The sequence below is a fragment of the Salvelinus fontinalis genome, chromosome 11 (assembly GCF_029448725.1).
Source record: "Salvelinus fontinalis isolate EN_2023a chromosome 11, ASM2944872v1, whole genome shotgun sequence".
Classification (NCBI taxonomy): domain Eukaryota; kingdom Metazoa; phylum Chordata; class Actinopteri; order Salmoniformes; family Salmonidae; genus Salvelinus; species Salvelinus fontinalis.
Window position 1 is genome coordinate 6,196,070 of NC_074675.1, and position 25,354 is coordinate 6,221,423.

The 25,354-nt window shown below is 46.8% G+C and overlaps 1 protein-coding gene across 1 annotated transcript; it reads right to left on the reverse strand.

Moving 5' to 3' along the window:
* Window positions 1-19,881: 19,881 nt before the first annotated feature.
* LOC129864915 (calcium-independent phospholipase A2-gamma-like) lies at window positions 19,882-25,145 on the reverse strand (the record flags this gene model as incomplete). The annotated part of the gene is given in 2 exon segments (XM_055937235.1): window positions 19,882-22,217; window positions 24,950-25,145. Coding segments are annotated over 2 exon segments (471 nt in total), but the record flags the coding sequence as incomplete, so codon positions are not given.
* Window positions 25,146-25,354: the final 209 nt, after the last annotated feature.

Consider the following 25,354-nt stretch of genomic DNA (forward strand, 5'->3'; position numbering starts at 1 on the left):
TTCGCACCAGGGAAAAATAATCGCCAAAATACAATCTGGAAGACAGGGTAACAACATTCCTATCTCATTCACTGTCAATATCATAATTTTGCCGATATTCTTGACGAAAAATGTTAATAAACTCACTAGTTTGAGACCACAAAATCAACCAAAATGTTGCGGTTAATTGCTCTATATTAAAAGTATTTTGATTGCAGAAAAACATTTCTGAGATTAAATTATTTAAAAATATAAATTCTACACACTTTCTACCTGGTTTAAGTCGGTAAAGTTCAGACTGTTTATTATTAGATTTATTTTTTACTCAGACAAGGAAGACTCTCGTGACTCACAAGTTGCACATCGCTGGTATAAGCACATCTTCATGTAAATAGTAGTGAGTGTCAAACGCTTTAGTGCATCTCCCAATCACATTACCGTGTATTAGATTAGACTGGTATTTGATTAGCCTGGGTTGAGTGAGGACAAGGATGAACTCACACGCTCCCGTACACTCAGGCACACACAGTAGCCTATACAGACATCTTTATCATTATGTAAATGGTTCCCTCATCCTAGTCTGGAGCTGTCCAACCATGTCCCAACATTAGTCTACAGTCTCATTCATAACTGACCATGTCCCAACATTAGTCTACAGTCTCATAACTGTCTGACCATGTCCCAACATTAGTCTACAGTCTCATAACTGTCTGACCATGTCCCAACATTAGTCTACAGTCTCATAACTGTCTGACCATGTCCCAACATTAGTCTACAGTCTCATTCATAACTGACCATGTCCCAACATTAGTCTACAGTCTCATTCATAACTGACCATGTCCCAACATTAGTCTACAGTCTCATTCATAACTGACCATGCCCAAACATTAGTTTACAGTCTCATTCATAACTGTCTGACCATGTCCCAACATTAGTCTACAGTCTCATTCATAACTGACCATGCCCAAACATTAGTTTACAGTCTCATTCATAACTGTCTGACCATGTCCCAACATTAGTCTACAGCCTCATTCATAACTGTCTGACCGTGTCCCAACATTAGTCTACTGCCTCATTCATAACTGTCTGACCGTGTTATTCAGGTGAATTCAAAGATTTTTGCATTGGTCAATTCCCTAAGTGAGTATATTTTCCCGTTCCACCCCTGCAGGTGACCATAATGGTAATGAATGGAGCATAGTGAATATGTTACTGGCTGTCCGGTTACATCTGTACCATTGAAGCTGAGATATCCAGGGGCTATTTCCTGTACTAGTAGGTGTGTCTCTTCCATAAATGGTCTCACAGACAGACTGCAGGGTATGACCATGTTTGGTCACAGACAGTCTGCAGGGTATGACCATGTTTGGTCACAGACAGTCTGCAGGGTATGACCATGTTAGGTCACAGACAGTCTGCAGGGTATGACCATGTTTGGTCACAGACAGTATGCAGGGTATGACCATGTTTGGTCACAGACAGTCTGTAGGGTATGACCATGTTTGGTCACAGACAGTATGCAGGGTATGACCATGTTTGGTCACAGAGTCTGCAGGGTATGACCATGTTTGGTCACAGATAGTCTGCAGGGTATGACCATGTTTGGTCACAGACAGTCTGCAGGGTATGACCATGTTTGGTCACAGACAGTCTGCAGGGTATGACCATGTTTGGTCACAGACAGTCTGCAGGGTATGACCATGTTGGTCACAGACAGTCTGCAGGGTATGGCCATGTTTGGTAACAGTCTGCAGGGTATGACCATGTTGGTCACAAACAGTCTGCAGGGTATGACCATGTTTGGTCAAAGACAGTCTGTAGGGTATGACCATGTTTGGTCACAGACAGTCTGCAGGGTATGACCATGTTGGTCACAGACAGTCTGCAGGGTATGACCATGTTTGGTCACAGACAGTCTGCAGGGTATGACCATGTTTGGTCACAGACAGTCTGCAGGGTATGACCATGTTTGGTCACAGACAGTCTGCAGGGTATGACCATGTTTGGTCACAGACAGTCTGCAGGGTATGACCATGTTTGGTCACAGACAGTCTGCAGGGTATGACCATGGTTGGTCTGTTGGTTATGTACATTTATTATGACATGTCTCTAGAGCAGCGTTTCTAGAGTGGGTCGCGTACCTGTTAATAGTGGGTCGCAACGTTATTAAAGAGACTATGCATGGATTATAAACAGAGTAGCAGCAGCATAGAAGAGGATAGCCTTTTGATTAGCTGTTCGGGAGTCTTATGGCTTGGGGGTAGAAGCTGTTAAGAAGACTTTTGGACCTAGACTTGGCACTCCGGTACCGCCTGCCGTGCGGTAGCAGAGAGAACAGTCTATGACTAGGGTGGCTGGAGTCTTTGTCACTTTTTAGGACCTTCCTCTGACACTGCCTGGTATATAGGTCCTGGATGGCAGGAAGCTTGGCCCCAGTGATGTACTGGGCCGTACCCACTGTAATGCCTTGTGGTCGGAGGTCGAGCAGTTGCCATACCAGGCAGTGATACAACCAGTCAGGATGCTCTCGATGGTACAGCTATAGAACTTTTTGAGGATCTGAGGACCCATGCCAAATCTATCCAGTCTCCCGAGGGGCAAGAGGCTTTGTCGTGCCCTTTTCACGACTGTCTTGGTGTGTTTGGACCGTTCTAGTTGGTTGGTGATGTGGACACCGAGGAAGTTGAAGCTCTCAACCTGCTCCACTACAGCCCTGACGATGAGAATGGGGGCGTGCTCAGTTCTCCTTTTCCTGTAGGATCAGCGTGGCGGATGTGTTGTTACCTACCCTTACCACCTGGGGGCGCCCCGTCAGGAAGTCCAGGATCCAGTTGCAGAGGGAGGTGTTTAGTCCCAGGGTGTTTAGTCCCAGGGTCCTTAGCTTAGTGACATAGTGGTCCAGGGATGGGGGGGTGAGTCAGCTGGGAGTCGAAGGCCTTGACCTGGTGCTTCAGTATATTCCAGGAAGTGAACTGTAAATGGTGAACGTGTGTGTGTCACTCAGAGAGCGCGTGTTATGACCAGGCACTGCTCTGTCGCCGAGGGCAACGGCCATGTGAGACAACTTCAGTCACTCCTTCACAACGTGGTGGCATGACAGCCCTGACAGATGTTGTTTTACAGTGTGGCATTGCAGCCAGAGACACAGCACGGTGTATTTTTGACATGTCTATTTTCATACATACTTACTGTGTGTGTGTGTGTGTGTGTGTGTGTGTGTGTGTGTGTGTGTGTGTGTGTGTGTGTGTGTGTGTGTGTGTGTGTGTGTGTGTGTGTGTGTGTGTGTGTGTGTGTGTGTGTGTGTGTGTGTGTGTGTGTGTGTGTGTGTGAGTGTGAGTGTGAGAGTGAGTGAGTGTGTGTGTGTGTGTGTGTGTGAGAGAGAGAGAACATGAAGAAAGTCTTCATTCTGCTTCATGTCATTATTATCACATGGGCTCCTCTTCTGGAACCCTCCGGCAAATATTATCTCCTGATGCAAGAAACTGTGAGAATCTGTGGGAACGTTTGGATTCCTCATCCAGCGAGGCCAGTTTCTAAATGGTTTCCCGTTTGCTCATCCCTTATAGGACATATTTGCTGATTCAGTTGCATCCATTGAAGCATCATCTAATGCAGCGTTTGATGATCACATGGTTAGTCAACACAGACAAGGTTCTGCCTACTGTTCCTGGATCATTTGCCTGATAATCACATGGTTAGTCAACACAGACAAGGTTCTGCCTACTGTTCCTGGATCATTTGCCTGATAATCACATGGTTAGTCAACACAGACAAGGTTCTGCGTTCTGTTCCTGGATCATTTGCCTGATGTTTCTTGTAACGTTAGTAAGTGGTTGTTTCTGTTATGCAACGTTGTTTACAGTGGCAGCAGTAACATTGGGTGGGCGCGGTCACAGCATGGCCTATATGACACTTGTAGACGACTGATACTGCTCTGATACTACTCTAATACTGATACTGCTCTAATACTGATACTGCTCTGATACTGATACTGCTCTGATACTGATACTGCTCTAATACTGATACTGATACTGCTCTAATACTGATACTGCTCTGATACTGATACTGCTCTAATACTGATACTGCTCTGATACTGATACTGCTCTGATACTGCTCTAATACTGATACTGCTCTGATACTGATACTGCTCTGATACTGATACTGCTCTAATACTGATACTGATACTGATACTGCTCTAATACTGATACTGCTCTGATACTGATACTGCTCTGATACTGATACTGCTCTAATACTGATACTGCTCTGATACTGATACTGCTCTGATACTGATACTGCTCTAATACTGATACTGCTCTGATACTGATACTGCTCTGATACTGATACTGCTCTAATACTGATACTGCTCTGATACTGATACTGCTCTGATACTGATACTGCTCTAATACTGATACTGATACTGATACTGCTCTAATACTGATACTGCTCTGATACTGATACTGCTCTGATACTGATACTGCTCTGATACTGATACTGCTCTGATACTGCTCTGATACTGATACTGCTCTAATACTGATACTGCTCTGATACTGATACTGCTCTAATACTGATACTGCTCTGATACTGCTCTGATACTGATACTGCTCTAATACTGATACTGATCTAATACTGATACTGATCTAATACTGATACTGCTCTAATACTGATACTGCTCTGATACTGATACTGCTCTGATACTGATACTGCTCTGATACTGATACTGCTCTGATACTGCTCTAATACTGATACTGCTCTAATACTGATACTGCTCTAATACTGATACTGCTCTAATACTGATACTGCTCTGATACTGATACTGCTCTGATACTGATACTGCTCTGATACTGATACTGCTCTGATACTGATACTGCTCTGATACTGATACTGCTCTGATACTGCTCTAATACTGATACTGCTCTGATACTGATACTGCTCTGATACTGATACTGCTCTGATACTGATACTGCTCTGATACTGATACTGCTCTAATACTGATACTGCTCTGATACTGCTCTAATACTGATACTGCTCTGATACTGATACTGCTCTGATACTGATACTGCTCTGATACTGATACTGCTCTGATACTGATACTGCTCTGATACTGATACTGCTCTAATACTGATACTGCTCTAATACTGATACTGCTCTAATACTGATACTGCTCTAATACTGATACTGCTCTAATACTGATACTGCTCTAATACTGATACTGCTCTAATACTGATACTGCTCTGATACTGATACTGCTCTGATACTGATACTGCTCTGATACTGATACTGCTCTGATACTGATACTGCTCTGATACTGATACTGCTCTGATACTGATCTGATACTGCTCTAATACTGATACTGCTCTGATACTGATACTGCTCTGATACTGATACTGCTCTGATACTGCTCTAATACTGATACTGCTCTGATACTGATACTGCTCTAATACTGATACTGCTCTGATACTGATACTGCTCTGATACTGCTCTGATACTGCTCTAATACTGATACTGCTCTGATACTGATACTGCTCTGATACTGATACTGCTCTGATACTGATACTGCTCTGATACTGATACTGCTCTGATACTGATACTGCTCTAATACTGATACTGCTCTAATACTGATACTGCTCTGATACTGATACTGCTCTAATACTGATACTGCTCTGATACTGATACTGCTCTGATACTGATACTGCTCTAATACTGCTCTGATACTGATACTGCTCTAATACTGATACTGCTCTGATACTGATCTAATACTGCTCTGATACTGATACTGCTCTAATACTGCTCTGATACTGCTCTAATACTGATCTAATACTGCTCTAATACTGATCTAATACTGCTCTGATACTGATACTGCTCTGATACTGATACTGCTCTGATACTGATACTGCTCTGATACTGCTCTGATACTGATACTGCTCTGATACTGCTCTGATACTGATCTGATACTGCTCTGATACTGCTCTGATACTGATCTAATACTGCTCTGATACTGATCTAATACTGCTCTGATACTGCTCTGATACTGCTCTGATACTGATCTAATACTGCTCTAATACTGATCTAATACTGCTCTGATACTGCTCTGATACTGCTCTGATACTGCTCTGATACTGCTCTGATACTGCTCTGATACTGATCTAATACTGATACTGCTCTGATACTGATACTGCTCTGATACTGATCTAATACTGATCTAATACTGCTCTAATACTGATCTAATACTGCTCTAATACTGATCTAATACTGATCTAATACTGCTCTGATACTGCTCTGATACTGATCTAATACTGATACTGCTCTGATACTGATACTGCTCTGATACTGATCTAATACTGATACTGCTCTGATACTGATACTGCTCTGATACTGATACTGCTCTGATACTGATACTGCTCTAATACTGATACTGATCTAATACTGATACTGCTCTAATACTGATACTGATCTAATACTGATACTGCTCTGATACTGATCTAATACTGATACTGCTCTGATACTGATACTGATCTAATACTGATACTGCTCTGATACTGATACTGCTCTGGTCTTCTCACAACACAAAAGATAAAGAAAACCCAAAACGAGGGGAGACCATGAGAGTGAAAACCCAGAAATGTTTCAGTGAGCTGAGGGTCTCCTGTAGCCTAATAGCCCCAGTCTTAGAAGACTGAAAGGAAGTGTGGCATTCGCTCTATCCTGCTTTCTACCGAGGACTATAATTGATTTCAACTAGAGAACCAATTAGACTGATATTGATGACTAAACCAAAAGGTCATGAATACCAGTTGGAATCCAATTCTAGCCTCCCTCCATTCAATTTAAGCAGCAAACATGTATAATTTTTCCCAATTCAGATGCATTGGTAAGAATAGAAGGCCATGTCTATGTGGTTGTTTCACCGACCATGGCTCTGGAGCGTCGGCTAAACCAGTGGCTCTGGAGCGCCGGCTAAATGACTACAACGTTCCTGTAGAACAAAAGGCACACAATACAGTGCACAACACTGAGCAGATTGCATAACACATTGAGTTCTGATCAGGAGAATGTGGAGAACACGACCATGCACACCAGCAGTACATTGTGGAGGAGACGGTTGCTAGGGAACACCATTAGGAGACAACACACACAGTATTCCTCACAGCTGATGAGTCCATTAATTAGGATCCTAACGGTGTAGCGGTACCGTCTGGACCAGAATCATTAGTAACATCTCCGTCTTGTAAACAACGTGAGACAGACATCAGTTAACCTTCACACTTTGACCTTTGCACTGGCCCCCAATTACAGGAAACAACTGTCAGAATGTGGCCAAGGCAGAAACATTCATCTGGATTACCTCATTAGGTCTAGTTCTTATGTGTAACCCTTGACAACAGTTCATAAGGTGTAGGACATAGTCCTGTCACTAAGTGAGGCGTCGTTCAGACTCAGAGAAGAACATTAGATATGTACATCATGAACGTGAGAATATTGCTGCTGGGCCCTTTATCAGACTCAGAGCTCTGTTGTTGACGTCTGTGTTTGTGTGTGTACTGACGGTATCTGTCTGGTGTGTTAGTGTGTGTACTGGCGGTATCTGTCTGGTGTGTTAGTGTGTGTGTACTGACGGTATCTGTCTGGTGTGTTAGTGTGTGTGTACTGACGGTATCTGTCTGGTGTGTTAGTGTGTGTGTGTACTGACGGTATCTGTCTGGTGTGTTAGTGTGTGTACTGACGGTATCTGTCTGGTGTGTTAGTGTGTGTACTGTCGGTATCTGTCTGGTGTGTTAGTGTGTGTGTACTGACGGTATCTGTCTGGTGTGTTAGTGTGTGTACTGACGGTATCTGTCTGGTGTGTTAGTGTGTGTGTGTACTGACGGTATCTGTCTGGTGTGTTAGTGTGTGTGTAAAGACGGCATCTGTCTGGTGTGTTAGTGTGTGTGTGTACTGACGGTATCTGTCTGGTGTGTTAGTGTGTGTGTAAAGACGGCATCTGTCTGGTGTGTTAGTGTGTGTGTGTACTGACGGTATCTGTCTGGTGTGTTAGTGTGTGTACTGACGGTATCTGTCTGGTGTGTTAGTGTGTGTGTACTGACGGTATCTGTCTGGTGTGTTAGTGTGTGTACTGACGGTATCTGTCTGGTGTGTTAGTGTGTGTACTGACGGTATCTGTCTGGTGTGTTAGTGTGTGTGTAAAGACGGCATCTGTCTGGTGTGTTAGTGTGTGTGTGTGTGTGTACTGACGGTATCTGTCTGGTGTGTTAGTGTGTGTACTGACGGTATCTGTCTGGTGTGTTAGTGTGTGTGTGTACTGACGGTATCTGTCTGGTGTGTTAGTGTGTGTACTGACGGTATCTGTCTGGTGTGTTAGTGTGTGTACTGACGGTATCTGTCTGGTGTGTTAGTGTGTGTGTGTATACTGACGGTATCTGTCTGGTGTGTTAGTGTGTGTACTGACGGTATCTGTCTGGTGTGTTAGTGTGTGTGTGTGTACTGGCGGTATCTGTCTGGCGTGTTAGTGTGTGTACTGACGGTATCTGTCTGGTGTGTTAGTGTGTGTGTGTACTGACGGTATCTGTCTGGTGTGTTAGTGTGTGTACTGTCGGTATCTGTCTGGTGTGTTAGTGTGTGTACTGTCGGTATCTGTCTGGTGTGTTAGTGTGTGTACTGTCGGTATCTGTCTGGTGTGTTAGTGTGTGTGTATACTGACGGTATCTGTCTGGTGTGTTAGTGTGTGTGTGTACTGACGGTATCTGTCTGGTGTGTTAGTGTGTGTGTGTACTGTCGGTATCTGTCTGGTGTGTTAGTGTGTGTGTACTGACGGTATCTGTCTGGTGTGTTAGTGTGTGTACTGACGGTATCTGTCTGGTGTGTTAGTGTGTGTACTGACGGTATCTGTCTGGTGTGTTAGTGTGTGTGTGTACTGGCGGTATCTGTCTGGTGTGTTAGTGTGTGTGTGTACTGACGGTATCTGTCTGGTGTGTTAGTGTGTGTGTACTGGCGGTATCTGTCTGGTGTGTTAGTGTGTGTACTGACGGTATCTGTCTGGTGTGTTAGTGTGTGTACTGACGGTATCTGTCTGGTGTGTGTGTGTGTGTACTGACGGTATCTGTCTGGTGTGTTAGTGTGTGTGTGTGTACTGACGGTATCTGTCTGGTGTGTTAGTGTGTGTGTGTACTGACGGTATCTGTCTGGTGTGTTAGTGTGTGTGTACTGACGGTATCTGTCTGGTGTGTTAGTGTGTGTGTGTGTGTACTGACGGTATCTGTCTGGTGTGTTAGTGTGTGTGTGTGTACTGACGGTATCTGTCTGGTGTGTTAGTGTGTGTGTGTGTACTGACGGTATCTGTCTGGTGTGTTAGTGTGTGTGTGTGTACTGACGGTATCTGTCTGGTGTGTTAGTGTGTGTGTGTGTACTGACGGTATCTGTCTGGTGTGTTAGTGTGTGTGTGTGTACTGACGGTATCTGTCTGGTGTGTTAGTGTGTGTGTGTGTACTGACGGTATCTGTCTGGTGTGTTAGTGTGTGTACTGACGGTATCTGTCTGGTGTGTTAGTGTGTGTGTACTGACGGTATCTGTCTGGTGTGTTAGTGTGTGTACTGACGGTATCTGTCTGGTGTGTTAGTGTGTGTACTGACGGTATCTGTCTGGTGTGTTAGTGTGTGTGTGTGTACTGACGGTATCTGTCTGGTGTGTTAGTGTGTGTACTGACGGTATCTGTCTGGTGTGTTAGTGTGTGTGTGTGTGTACTGACGGTATCTGTCTGGTGTGTTAGTGTGTGTACTGACGGTATCTGTCTGGTGTGTTAGTGTGTGTGTGTACTGACGGTATCTGTCTGGTGTGTTAGTGTGTGTACTGACGGTATCTGTCTGGTGTGTTAGTGTGTGTACTGACGGTATCTGTCTGGTGTGTTAGTGTGTGTGTGTGTACTGACGGTATCTGTCTGGTGTGTTAGTGTGTGTACTGACGGTATCTGTCTGGTGTGTTAGTGTGTGTACTGACGGTATCTGTCTGGTGTGTTAGTGTGTGTACTGACGGTATCTGTCTGGTGTGTTAGTGTGTGTGTGTGTACTGACGGTATCTGTCTGGTGTGTTAGTGTGTGTACTGACGGTATCTGTCTGGTGTGTTAGTGTGTGTACTGACGGTATCTGTCTGGTGTGTTAGTGTGTGTACTGACGGTATCTGTCTGGTGTGTTAGTGTGTGTGTGTGTACTGACGGTATCTGTCTGGTGTGTTAGTGTGTGTACTGACGGTATCTGTCTGGTGTGTTAGTGTGTGTGTACTGGCGGTATCTGTCTGGTGTGTTAGTGTGTGTGTGCTGACGGTATCTGTCTGGTGTGTTAGTGTGTGTGTGTGTACTGACGGTATCTGTCTGGTGTGTTAGTGTGTGTGTACTGGCGGTATCTGTCTGGTGTGTTAGTGTGTGTACTGGCGGTATCTGTCTGGTGTGTTAGTGTGTGTACTGGCGGTATCTGTCTGGTGTGTTAGTGTGTGTACTGACGGTATCTGTCTGGTGTGTTAGTGTGTGTACTGACGGTATCTGTCTGGTGTGTTAGTGTGTGTGTGTGTACTGTCGGTATCTGTCTGGTGTGTTAGTGTGTGTGTATACTGACGGTATCTGTCTGGTGTGTTAGTGTGTGTGTGTGTACTGACGGTATCTGTCTGGTGTGTTAGTGTGTGTGTACTGACGGTATCTGCCTGGTGTGTTAGTGTGTGTGTGTATACTGACGGTATCTGTCTGGTGTGTTAGTGTGTGTGTGTGTACTGACGGTATCTGTCTGGTGTGTTAGTGTGTGTGTACTGACGGTATCTGTCTGGTGTGTTAGTGTGTGTACTGGCGGTATCTGTCTGGTGTGTTAGTGTGTGTACTGACGGTATCTGTCTGGTGTGTTAGTGTGTGTACTGACGGTATCTGTCTGGTGTGTTAGTGTGTGTGTGTGTGTACTGACGGTATCTGTCTGGTGTGTTAGTGTGTGTGTGTGTACTGACGGTATCTGTCTGGTGTGTTAGTGTGTGTGTACTGGCGGTATCTGTCTGGTGTGTTAGTGTGTGTGTACTGACGGTATCTGTCTGGTGTGTTAGTGTGTGTGTACTGACGGTATCTGTCTGGTGTGTTAGTGTGTGTGCTGGCGGTATCTGTCTGGTGTGTTAGTGTGTGTGTGTGTACTGACGGTATCTGTCTGGTGTGTTAGTGTGTGTGTGTGTACTGACGGTATCTGTCTGGTGTGTTAGTGTGTGTGTATACTGACGGTATCTGTCTGGTGTGTTAGTGTGTGTGTGTGTACTGACGGTATCTGTCTGGTGTGTTAGTGTGTGTGTACTGACGGTATCTGTCTGGTGTGTTAGTGTGTGTACTGACGGTATCTGTCTGGTGTGTTAGTGTGTGTGTACTGACGGTATCTGTCTGGTGTGTTAGTGTGTGTGCTGGCGGTATCTGTCTGGTGTGTTAGTGTGTGTGTGTGTACTGACGGTATCTGTCTGGTGTGTTAGTGTGTGTGTGTGTACTGACGGTATCTGTCTGGTGTGTTAGTGTGTGTACTGACGGTATCTGTCTGGTGTGTTAGTGTGTGTACTGACGGTATCTGTCTGGTGTGTTAGTGTGTGTGTACTGACGGTATCTGTCTGGTGTGTTAGTGTGTGTGTACTGACGGTATCTGTCTGGTGTGTTAGTGTGTGTGCTGGCGGTATCTGTCTGGTGTGTTAGTGTGTGTGTGTGTACTGACGGTATCTGTCTGGTGTGTTAGTGTGTGTGTGTGTACTGACGGTATCTGTCTGGTGTGTTAGTGTGTGTACTGACGGTATCTGTCTGGTGTGTTAGTGTGTGTGTACTGACGGTATCTGTCTGGTGTGTTAGTGTGTGTGTACTGACGGTATCTGTCTGGTGTGTTAGTGTGTGTACTGACGGTATCTGTCTGGTGTGTTAGTGTGTGTATACTGACGGTATCTGTCTGGTGTGTTAGTGTGTGTACTGACGGTATCTGTCTGGTGTGTTAGTGTGTGTATACTGACGGTATCTGTCTGGTGTGTTAGTGTGTGTGTACTGACGGTATCTGTCTGGTGTGTTAGTGTGTGTACTGTCGGTATCTGTCTGGTGTGTTAGTGTGTGTACTGGCGGTATCTGTCTGGTGTGTTAGTGTGTGTGTGTGTACTGACGGTATCTGTCTGGTGTGTTAGTGTGTGTACTGACGGTATCTGTCTGGTGTGTTAGTGTGTGTGTACTGACGGTATCTGTCTGGTGTGTTAGTGTGTGTGTGTGTACTGACGGTATCTGTCTGGTGTGTTAGTGTGTGTGTGTGTACTGACGGTATCTGTCTGGTGTGTTAGTGTGTGTGTGTGTACTGACGGTATCTGCCTGGTGTGTTAGTGTGTGTACTGACGGTATCTGTCTGGTGTGTTAGTGTGTGTGTGTGTACTGACGGTATCTGTCTGGTGTGTTAGTGTGTGTGTGTGTACTGACGGTATCTGTCTGGTGTGTTAGTGTGTGTGTGTGTACTGACGGTATCTGTCTGGTGTGTTAGTGTGTGTGTGTGTACTGACGGTATCTGTCTGGTGTGTTAGTGTGTGTGTGTGTACTGACGGTATCTGTCTGGTGTGTTAGTGTGTGTGTACTGACGGTATCTGTCTGGTGTGTTAGTGTGTGTGTGTGTACTGACGGTATCTGTCTGGTGTGTTAGTGTGTGTGTGTGTACTGACGGTATCTGTCTGGTGTGTTAGTGTGTGTACTGTCGGTATCTGTCTGGTGTGTTAGTGTGTGTACTGACGGTATCTGTCTGGTGTGTTAGTGTGTGTGTGTACTGACGGTATCTGTCTGGTGTGTTAGTGTGTCTGTACTGACGGTATCTGTCTGGTGTGTTAGTGTGTGTGTGTGTACTGACGGTATCTGTCTGGTGTGTTAGTGTGTGTGTGTGTACTGACGGTATCTGTCTGGTGTGTGTGTGTGTGTGTACTGACGGTATCTGTCTGGTGTGTTAGTGTGTGTGTGTGTGTGTACTGACGGTATCTGTCTGGTGTGTTAGTGTGTGTGTGTGTACTGACGGTATCTGTCTGGTGTGTGTGTGTGTCTGTACTGACGGTATCTGTCTGGTGTGTGTGTGTGTCTGTACTGACGGTATCTGTCTGGTGTGTTAGTGTGTGTGTGTACTGACGGTATCTGTCTGGTGTGTTAGTGTGTGTGTGTGTCTGTACTGACGGTATCTGTCTGGTGTGTTAGTGTGTGTGTGTACTGACGGTATCTGTCTGGTGTGTTAGTGTGTGTACTGACGGTATCTGTCTGGTGTGTTAGTGTGTGTGTGTGTGTACTGTCGGTATCTGTCTGGTGTGTTAGTGTGTCTGTACTGACGGTATCTGTCTGGTGTGTTAGTGTGTGTGTGTGTGTGTACTGACGGTATCTGTCTGGTGTGTTAGTGTGTGTGTGTGTGTGTACTGTCGGTATCTGTCTGGTGTGTTAGTGTGTGTGTACTGACGGTATCTGTCTGGTGTGTTAGTGTGTGTGTGTACTGACGGTATCTGTCTGGTGTGTTAGTGTGTGTGTGTACTGACGGTATCTGTCTGGTGTGTTAGTGTGTGTGTGTACTGACGGTATCTGTCTGGTGTGTTAGTGTGTGTGTGTGTACTGACGGTGTCTGTCTGGTGTGTTAGTGTGTGTGTGTACTAACGGTATCTGCCTGGTGTGTGTGTGTGTGTACTGACGGTATCTGTCTGGTGTGTTAGTGTGTGTGTGTACTAACGGTATCTGCCTGGTGTGTGTGTGTGTGTACTGACGGTATCTGTCTGGTGTGTTAGTGTGTGTACTGACGGTATCTGTCTGGTGTGTTAGTGTGTGTGTGTACTAACGGTATCTGTCTGGTGTGTGTGTGTGTGTACTAACGGTATCTGTCTGGTGTGTTAGTGTGTGTACTAACGGTATCTGTCTGGTGTGTTAGTGTGTGTACTGACGGCATCTGTCTGGTGTGTTAGTGTGTGTACTGACGGTATCTGTCTGGTGTGTTAGTGTGTGTGTACTGACGGTATCTGTCTGGTGTGTTAGTGTGTGTGTGTACTGACGGTATCTGTCTGGTGTGTTAGTGTGTGTGTACTGACGGTATCTGTCTGGTGTGTTAGTGTGTGTGTGTGTGTACTGACGGTATCTGTCTGGTGTGTTAGTGTGTGTGTGTGTACTGACGGTATCTGTCTGGTGTGTTAGTGTGTGTGTGTGTACTGACGGTATCTGTCTGGTGTGTTAGTGTGTGTACTGACGGTATCTGTCTGGTGTGTTAGTGTGTGTGTGTGTACTGACGGTATCTGTCTGGTGTGTTAGTGTGTGTGTGTGTACTGGCGGTATCTGTCTGGTGTGTTAGTGTGTGTGTACTGACGGTATCTGTCTGGTGTGTTAGTGTGTGTGTGTGTACTGACGGTATCTGTCTGGTGTGTTAGTGTGTGTACTGGCGGTATCTGTCTGGTGTGTTAGTGTGTGTACTGACGGTATCTGTCTGGTGTGTTAGTGTGTGTACTGACGGTATCTGTCTGGTGTGTTAGTGTGTGTGTACTGACGGTATCTGTCTGGTGTGTGTGTGTGTATACTGACGGTATCTGTCTGGTGTGTTAGTGTGTGTACTGACGGTATCTGTCTGGTGTGTTAGTGTGTGTGTGTGTACTGACGGTATCTGTCTGGTGTGTTAGTGTGTGTACTGGCGGTATCTGTCTGGTGTGTTAGTGTGTGTGTGTGTACTGACGGTATCTGTCTGGTGTGTTAGTGTGTGTACTGACGGTATCTGTCTGGTGTGTTAGTGTGTGTACTGACGGTATCTGTCTGGTGTGTTGTAGTAGGTTGCTCTTGGCGTGCTCCTCCAGAATTAGACAGACAGGTCTCCCTTCAAAAATACATTTCTAATGGGATCATCAAGTGTAAATACAGAATCGAAAATTTGTGCAACCCCTAAGCCTCTATCCATACCCTAACACCCCCACCAATCCTCTATCCACACCCTAACACCCCCACCAACCTCTATCCATACCCTAACACCCCCACCAACCTCTATCCACACCCTAACACCCCCACCAATCCTCTATCCATACCCTAACACCCCCACCAACCTCTATCCATACCCTAACACCCCCACCAACCTCTATCCATACCCTAACACCCCCACCAATCCTCTATCCATACCCTAACACCCCCACCAACCTCTATCCACACCCTAACACCCCCACCAATCCTCTATCCATACCCTAACACCCCCACCAACCTCTATCCATACCCTAACACCCCCACCAACCTCTATCCATACCCTAACACCCCCACCAATCCTCTATCCACACCCTAACACCCCCACCAACCTCTATCCATACCCTAACACCCCCACCAATCCTCTATCCATACCCTAACACCCCCACCAACCTCTATCCACACCCTAACACCCTCACCAATCCTCTATCCATACCCTAACACCCCCACCAACCTCTATCCATACCCTAACACCCCCACCAATCCTCTATCCATAACCTAACACCCCCACCAACCTCTATCCATACCCTAACACCCTCACCAACCTCTATCCATACCCTAACACCCCCACCAACCTCTATCCACACCCTAACACCCCCACCAACCTCTATCCATACCCTAACACCCCCACCAACCTCTATCCATACCCTAACACCCCCACCAACCTCTATCCACACCCTAACACCCCCACCAACCTCTATCCATACCCTAACACCCCCACCAACCTCTATCCATACCCTAACACCCCCACCAACCTCTATCCATACCCTAACACCCCCAACAACCTCTATCCACACCCTAACACATGCAATCTCAGTCACTACCCCCCAATCCAACATTAGGGTCATGGTTGGGGTTAGGGAACACATGTAATCTCAGTCACTCCCCCTCAATCCAACAATAGGGTCATGGTTGGGGAACACATGCAATCTCAGTCACTCCCCCTCAATCCAACAATAGGGTCATGGTTGGGGTTAGGGAACACATGCAATCTCAGTCACTCCCCCTCAATCCAACAATAGGGTCATGGTTGGGGAACATATGCAATCTCAGTCACTCCCCCTCAATCCAACAATAGGGTCATGGTTGGGGAACACATGCAATCTCAGTCACTCCCCCTCAATCCAACAATAGGGTCATGGTTGGGGAACACATGCAATCTCAGTCACTCCCCCTCAATCCAACAATAGGGTCATGGTTGGGGTTAGGGAACACATGCCATCTCAGCCACTCCCCCTCAATCCAACAATAGGGTCATGGTTGGGGAATATATGCAATCTCAGTCACTCCCCCTTAATCCAACAATAGGGTCATGGTTGGGGTTAGGGAACACATGCAATCTCAGTCACTCCCCCTCAATCCAACAATAGGGTCATGGTTGGGGTTAGGGAACACATGCAATCTCAGTCACTCCCCCTCAATCCAACAATAGGGTCATGGTTGGGGTTAGGGAACACATGCAATCTCAGTCACTCCCCCTCAATCCAACAATAGGGTCATGGTTGGGGTTAGGGAACACATGCAATCTCAGTCACTCCCCCTCAATCCAACAATAGGGTCATGGTTGGGATTAGGGAACACATGCAATCTCAGTCACTCCCCCCTAACCCAACAATAGGGTCATGGTTGGGGTTAGGGAACACATGCAATCTCAGTCACTCCCCCCCAACCCAACAATAGGGTCATGGTTGGGGTTAGGGAACACATGCAATCTCAGTCGCTCCCCCTCAATCCAACAATAGGGTCATGGTTGGGGTTAGGGAACACATGCAATCTCAGTCACTCCCCCTCAATCCAACAATAGGGTCATGGTTGGGGAACACATGCAATCTCAGTCACTCCCCCTCAATCCAACAATAGGGTCATGGTTGGGGTTAGGGAACACATGCAATCTCAGTCACTCCCCCTCAATCCAACAATAGGGTCATGGTTGGGGAACACATGCAATCTCAGTCACTCCCCCTCAATCCAACAATAGGGTCATGGTTGGGGAACACATGCAATCTCAGTCACTCCCCCTCAATCCAACAATAGGGTCATGGTTGGGGTTAGGGAACACATGCCATCTCAGTCACTCCCCCTCAATCCAACAATAGGGTCATGGTTGGGGAACATATGCAATCTCAGTCACTCCCCATTAATCCAACAATAGGGTCATGGTTGGGGTTAGGGAACACATGCAATCTCAGTCGCTCCCCCTCAATCCAACAATAGGGTCATGGTTGGGGTTAGGGAACACATGCAATCTCAGTCACTCCCCCTCAATCCAACAATAGGGTCATGGTTGGGATTAGGGAACACATGCAATCTCAGTCACTCCCCCCCAATCCAACAATAGGGTCATGGTTGGGGTTAGGGAACACATGCAATCTCAGTCACTCCCCCCCAACCCAACAATAGGGTCATGGTTGGGGTTAGGGAACACATGCAATCTCAGTCACTCCCCCCCAACCCAACAATAGGGTCATGGTTGGGGTTAGGGAACACATGCAATCTCAGTCGCTCCCCCTCAATCCAACAATAGGGTCATGGTTGGGGTTAGGGAACACATGCAATCTCAGTCACTCCCCCCTAACCCAACAATAGGGTCATGGTTGGGGTTAGGGAACACATGCAATCTCAGTCACTCCCCCCCCAACCCAACAATAGGGTCATGGTTGGGGTTAGGGAACACATGCAATCTCAGTCACCCCCCCCCCCAATCCAACAATAGGGTCATGGTTGGGGTTAGGGAACACATGCAATCTCAGTCACTCCCCCCCAACCCAACAATAGGGTCATGGTTGGGGTTAGGGAACACATGCAATCTCAGTCACTCCCCCTCAATCCAACAATAGGGTCCTGGTTGGGGAACACATGCAATCTCAGTCACTCCCCCTCAATCCAACAATAGGGTCATGGTTGGGGAACACATGCAATCTCAGTCACTCCCCCTCAATCCAACAATAGGGTCATGGTTGGGGAACACATGCAATCTCAGTCACTCCCCCTCAATCCAACAATAGGGTCATGGTTGGGGTTAGGGAACACATGCCATCTCAGTCACTCCCCCTCAATCCAACAATAGGGTCATGGTTGGGGAACATATGCAATCTCAGTCACTCCCCATTAATCCAACAATAGGGTCATGGTTGGGGTTAGGGAACACATGCAATCTCAGTCGCTCCCCCTCAATCCAACAATAGGGTCATGGTTGGGGTTAGGGAACACATGCAATCTCAGTCACTCCCCCTCAATCCAACAATAGGGTCATGGTTGGGATTAGGGAACACATGCAATCTCAGTCACTCCCCCCCAATCCAACAATAGGGTCATGGTTGGGGTTAGGGAACACATGCAATCTCAGTCACTCCCCCCCAACCCAACAATAGGGTCATGGTTGGGGTTAGGGAACACATGCAATCTCAGTCACTCCCCCCCAACCCAACAATAGGGTCATGGTTGGGGTTAGGGAACACATGCAATCTCAGTCGCTCCCCCTCAATCCAACAATAGGGTCATGGTTGGGGTTAGGGAACACATGCAATCTCAGTCACTCCCCCCTAACCCAACAATAGGGTCATGGTTGGGGTTAGGGAACACATGCAATCTCAGTCACTCCCCCCCCAACCCAACAATAGGGTCATGGTTGGGGTTAGGGAACACATGCAATCTCAGTCACCCCCCCCCCCCAATCCAACAATAGGGTCATGGTTGGGGTTAGGGAACACATGCAATCTCAGTCACTCCCCCCCAACCCAACAATAGGGTCATGGTTGGGGTTAGGGAACACATGCAATCTCAGTCGCTCCCCCTCAATCCAACAATAGGGTCATGGTTGGGGTTAGGGAACACATGCAATCTCAGTCACTCCCCCCTAACCCAACAATAGGGTCATGGTTGGGGTTAGGGAACACATGCAATCTCAGTCACTCCCCCCTAACCCAACAATAGGGTCATGGTTGGGGTTAGGGAACACATGCAATCTCAGTCACTCCCCCCCCAACCCAACAATAGGGTCATGGTTGGGGTTAGGGAACACATGCAATCTCAGTCACTCCCCCCCAACCCAACAATAGGGTCATGGAACACATGCAATCTCAGTCACCCCCCCCCCCCCAATCCAACAATAGGGTCATGGTTGGGGTTACGGAACACATGCAATCTCAGTCACTCCCCCTCAATCCAACAATAGGGTTTTATAGAAAGTTTAAATCACTGTTAAAACTATCATATGATAGAGGATGAATAATTCACTGCACATGCAAATCAGACACAATCCAAGAAGTGAGGATTGGGGTTGAAATCCGTGCGTGCAATTCCAACCTCCAACCACAGTGTCATGTTAGGGTTCAAACGTCACACCAAGCTGGGATCACAACCATCTAAAATAATATTCTTCCATCAATTACAACTGATTCCTCATGTGTTTGGTTCTGGGGACCTTTTCAATTGTTCTTCTATGAGGCTATAATGTGTCCTCTGACATACTGCTATGCAAATGGAACCCTATTGCCTATATAGTGCACTACTTTTGACCAGAGACTTATAGAACCAGGTCAAAAGTAGTGCACTAAATAGGGTATAGGTTGCCATTTGAGAGACAACCATATACCACTGTGTTACGTGGGTAGGGTTGATTGGGGTGATTCTCATTTGACTGGGAGGAGTGTCATCATGGAAGGTCAGTTCTCTGAATGAAACAACGTAACAAATCAATTCTGCAATTGGAAAAAACAATTAATCACAGAGGACACTCCACATTCTTCCATGACACCTCTATTATAGACCTCTGTGTGTGTGTGTGTGTGTGTGTGGTGTGTGTGTGTGTGTGTGTGTGTGGTTTAAGGTTGTCGTAGACTATCACTTCATCTTTAATAGACATCAGATCAGATGATCATGTATGTAGTGTAGTTATGAGACACAGCTTCAATAGACGACACAACAACAGAAACCGGTTTCAATGACACATTTTCATTCTTACGCACCTACAGGGCCGCAGCAGGAGAAAGTTCTTACACACCTACAGGGCCGCAGCAGGAGAAAGTTCTTACACACCTACAGGGCCGCTGCAGGAGAAAGTTCTTACACACCTACAGGGCCGCTGCAGGAGAAAGTTCTTACACACCTACAGGGCCGCAGCAGGAGAAAGTTCTTACACACCTACAGGGCCGCTGCAGGAGAAAGTTCTTACGCACCTACAGGGCCGCTGCAGGAGAAAGTTCTTACACACCTACAGGGCCGCTGCAGGAGAAAGTTCTTACGCACCTACAGGGCCGCTGCAGGAGAAAGTTCTTACACACCTACAGGGCCGCTGCAGGAGAAAGTTCTTACGCACCTACAGGGCCGCTGCAGGAGAAAGTTCTTACACACCTACAGGGCCGCTGCAGGAGAAAGTTCTTCCACACCTACAGGGCCGCTGCAGGAGAAAGTTCTTCCACACCTACAGGGCCGCTGCAGGAGAAAGTTCTTCCACACCTACAGGGCCGCTGCAGGAGAAAGTTCTTACACACCTACAGGGCCACAGCAGGAGAAAGTTCTTACACACCTACAGGGCCGCTGCAGGAGAAAGTTCTTCCACACCTACAGGGCCGCTGCAGGAGAAAGTTCTTCCACACCTACAGGGCCGCTGCAGGAGAAAGTTCTTCCACACCTACAGGGCCGCTGCAGGAGAAAGTTCTTCCACACCTACAGGGCCGCTGCAGGAGAAAGTTCTTCCACACCTACAGGGCCGCTGCAGGAGAAAGTTCTTCCACACCTACAGGGCCGCTGCAGGAGAAAGTTCTTCCACACCTACAGGGCCGCTGCAGGAGAAAGTTCTTCCACACCTACAGGGCCGCTGCAGGAGAAAGTTCTTCCACACCTACAGGGCCTCTGCAGGAGAAAGGTGGTACAAGCTCATTATAAAGCTAATACCATGAACTCTGCAATTAAATATGATTCAAAATCACATATCAACCCATTTCATCTGATCCCTTACAGAGCTCTTAACAACAATGTGACAATTTACAAAGTGCATGATTTCATTCATCTGTGAAAAAAGGCATAATTACATGTTTTATACCATTCTACTTTACATGCCTAGTACAAGCTTGAAGCATTTAAATGAGGTGACACCAATGTCAGTTACTTACAACTTCCGTATTTACAGTAATTACAATGGAATGAGATGCTAATAACAGACCCTGAATATCTGACATACCAGTACATGTCGGTAGTCGTCAAAAACACCTTCCCTGCAAAACCTGCACTCTTAAATCAAAACAGTAAATGGCTATGCCTGTCTACCATTCACACCATTATGGCTGTTTACACAGCCAGCCCAATTCAGATATTTAGCCCAATTATTAGCAAAAGATCAGATTTTTAGGGGGGCAAAATATTAGAATTGGGCTGCCTGTGTAAACACAGCCTATGTGCTCTCATCACAGTGGTGCTTTATTTAGGACCAGTCAAAAGGTTGATTCCTTCAGCCCTACCAGCCAAACCCCTTTCAGAGAAAACAACAGATCCTTCTGTACCACCTCTCACAGGTCAAACAACATCCTGCCTGAGCAGCATAAATTCTAATGGACCGCAGTCATATCACATGATCTACATCAAGCAGATATGGAGTCCAGAGGAGGCTGGTGGGAGGAGCTATAGGAGGACAGGCTCATTGTAATGGCTGGAATGACAAAATGGAACGGTATCAAAGATATGGAAGCCACGTTTAACTCGGTTCCATTTATTCCATTCCAACCATTACAATGAGACTTTCCTCCTATAGCTCTTCCCACCAGCCTCCCCTGATGGAGTCATATCAAAGCACATGTTAATTTTCAAGTCTAAATTAGTTTCTCAGCAGTTACCGCCTGCAGTGCCTTTTGAACTTTAACCTCTGCAGGTCTCTTCCTATAGTTTGGAGATGAAGGGCCCTCATACATGTCAGACCTTTACAGCTCCTATATTATCTTCATAATCAGTCTAAATTAGTGTCTCTCAGCCTGTCTGACCTTTCACCTCTAGACGTCCCCTACAGTTTGGAGATGAAGGGCAAGCCCTCGTACATGTCGGCCTTCAGTTTGCACCATTCAGCCAGCCTCTGGATGGCGCTCTTCTCCAGAGCCAGCACCGACGCTGCCTTGTTCAGCTTGGCTTCGTTCCTCTCCAGGTAGCGAGTTCCTTCCTCCTGCAGGAAGGTCAGCCTCTCCGGGCGGCTCTCGTCCAATGGGATGTCCTCGCTCATGTAGGGGTTGAAACGGAAGTAGGTGTTGGGTGGAAGGAGGGCGTCCAGCATGATGTGGACCTCTGACGGGGAGAGAAGAGGTGAGAGAGGTTTGGTCATGTTGCTGGAGTACAGTTAAATCATTTTATATCTTGATAGCTATCATGTTAGTGTAGCTAGTTAAGAGGAAGCAGCTGTCTGGGAGAAGGAGAGAGCATGATGTGGACTTCTGATGAGGGAGACAAAGTTAGTCCGTATGTGACTGGTTTATTATGACTTCCTACTTTATAGAGATCCATCAAGTTGTTCATAGTGCCGTCACCCGCACACACTGTGACTAAACATCACTCATCACCCGCACACACTGTGACTAAACATGGAGTACTGGTGGAGTACTGGGGAGATGATGAATGAGAGGAATCAGAGAGGAGGAGAACTGGGGAGATGATGAATGAGAGGAATCAGAGAGGAGGAGAACTGGGGAGATGATGGATGAGAGGAATCAGAGAGGAGGAGAACTGGGGAGACGATGGATGAGAGGAATCAGAGAGGTGGAGTACTGGGGAGATGATGGATGAGAGGAATCAGAGAAAGGTGGAGTACTGGGGAGATGATGAATGAGAGGAATCAGAAAGGAGGAGTACTGGGGAGACGATGAATGAGAGGAATCAGAGAGGAGGAGTACTGGGGAGATGATGAATGAGAGGAATCAGAGAGGAGGAGTACTGGGGAGATGATGAATGAGAGGAATCAGAGAGAGGAGGAGTACTGGGGAGATGATGAATGAGAGGTGGAGTACTGGGGAGATGATGAATGAGAGGAATCAGAGAGGTGGAGTACTGGGGAGATGATGAATGAGAGGAATCAGAGAGAGGTGGTGTACTGGGGAGATGATGAATGAGAGGAATCAGAGAGGTGCAGTACTGGGGAGACGATGAATGAGAGGAATCAGAGAGAGGAGGAGTACTGGGGAGATGATGAATGAGAGGAATCAGAGAGAGGAGGAGTACTGGGGAGATGATGAATGAGAGGAATCAGAGAGGAGGAGTACTGGGGAGATGATGAATGAGAGGAATCAGAGAGGAGGAGAACTGGGGAGATGATGAATGAGAGGAATCAGAGAGAGGTGGAGTACTGGGGAGATGATGAATGAGAGGAATCAGAGAGGTGGAGTACTGGGGAGATGATGAATGAGAGGAATCAGAGAGGAGGAGTACTGGGGAGATGATGAATGAGAGGTGGAGTACTGGGGAGATGATGGATGAGAGGAATCAGAGAGGAGGAGAACTGGGGAGATGATGAATGAGAGGAATCAGAGAGGAGGAGTACTGGGGAGATGATGAATGAGAGGAATCAGAGAGGAGGAGTACTGGGGAGATGATGAATGAGAGGAATCAGAGAGGAGGAGTACTGGGGAGATGATGAATGAGAGGAGGAGTACTGGGGAGATGATGAATGAGAGGAATCAGAGAGAGGAGGAGTACTGGGGAGATGATGAATGAGAGGAATCAGAGAGGAGGAGTACTGGGGAGATGATGAATGAGAGGAATCAGAGAGGAGGAGAACTGGGGAGATGATGAATGAGAGGAATCAGAGAGAGGTGGAGTACTGGAGAGATGATGAATGAGAGGAATCAGAGAGGTGGAGTACTGGGGAGATGATGAATGAGAGGAATCAGAGAGGAGGAGTACTGGGGAGATGATGAATGAGAGGTGGAGTACTGGGGAGATGATGGATGAGAGGAATCAGAGAGGAGGAGAACTGGGGAGATGATGAATGAGAGGAATCAGAGAGGAGGAGTACTGGGGAGATGATGAATGAGAGGAATCAGAGAGGAGGAGTACTGGGGAGATGATGAATGAGAGGTGGAGTACTGGGGAGATGATGGATGAGAGGAATCAGAGAGGAGGAGAACTGGGGAGATGATGAATGAGAGGAATCAGAGAGGAGGAGTACTGGGGAGATGATGAATGAGAGGTGGAGTACTGGGGAGATGATGGATGAGAGGAATCAGAGAGGAGGAGAACTGGGGAGATGATGAATGAGAGGAATCAGAGAGGAGGAGTACTGGGGAGATGATGAATGAGAGGTGGAGTACTGGGGAGATGATGGATGAGAGGAATCAGAGAGGAGGAGAACTGGGGAGATGATGAATGAGAGGAATCAGAGAGGTGGAGTACTGGGGAGATGATGAATGAGAGGAATCAGAGAGGTGGAGTACTGGGGAGATGATGGATGAGAGGAATCAGAGAGGAGGAGAACTGGGGAGATGATGAATGAGAGGAATCAGAGAGGAGGAGAACTGGGGAGATGATGAATGAGAGGAATCAGAGAGGAGGAGTACTGGGGAGATGATGGATGAGAGGAATCAGAGAGGAGGAGCACTGGGGAGACGATGAATGAGAGGAATCAGAGAGGAGGAGTACTGGGGAGATGATGGATGAGAGGAATCAGAGAGAGGTGGAGTACTGGGGAGATGATGGTCTTCCAACCACCTAGCAGGGACTACATGCAGCGAATGAGTCACTTAATGAGATTCACAGAAAACAATTGACATCCAACCACCTACAAGAGACTACATGCAGTGTCTGTTTTAGTGAAGCACATGTCTCTGACTGACTGGCTGGCTGGCTGGCTGACTGGCTGGCTGGCTGACTGGCTGGCTGGCTGGCTGACAGCCTTTAATCTGATGTTATAAATAACCTAATGTGGTTTCATCCCTGTCAAATGACAGATGTGGACAGTGGCACACACACACCAACTACACACACACAGTACACCACACCACACAGCCCATGGTCCTCTGGTGACCCACCCTCTGTGTCGGTGGCACTGCTGATGACGTTGGTGATCTTGGCTTTGAGACTGGTGGAGGTGGTGTTGTTCTTGTTGCCGGTCTCATAGCGACCCGTACCCAGGGAGACCACACACTGCACTGGGGTGTTGGGCCACAGCAGCTTACACTCATGGATGGCCAACGCTGTGGGGTTGTTGATGAGGAGACCACCGTCCTGGAAACACACAGAGACAATCTGACTTTAGAAAATAACACAAGGATTTTAGACGGACCGTTATGTTGTTCAAATGTTTACATATTTTTGCTTTACTCATCTCATATGTATATACTGTATTCTATTCGACTCTATTTGTATTTTAGTCTACGCCACTCCGACATTGCTCATCCTAATATTTATATATTCCTTAATTCCATTCTTTTACT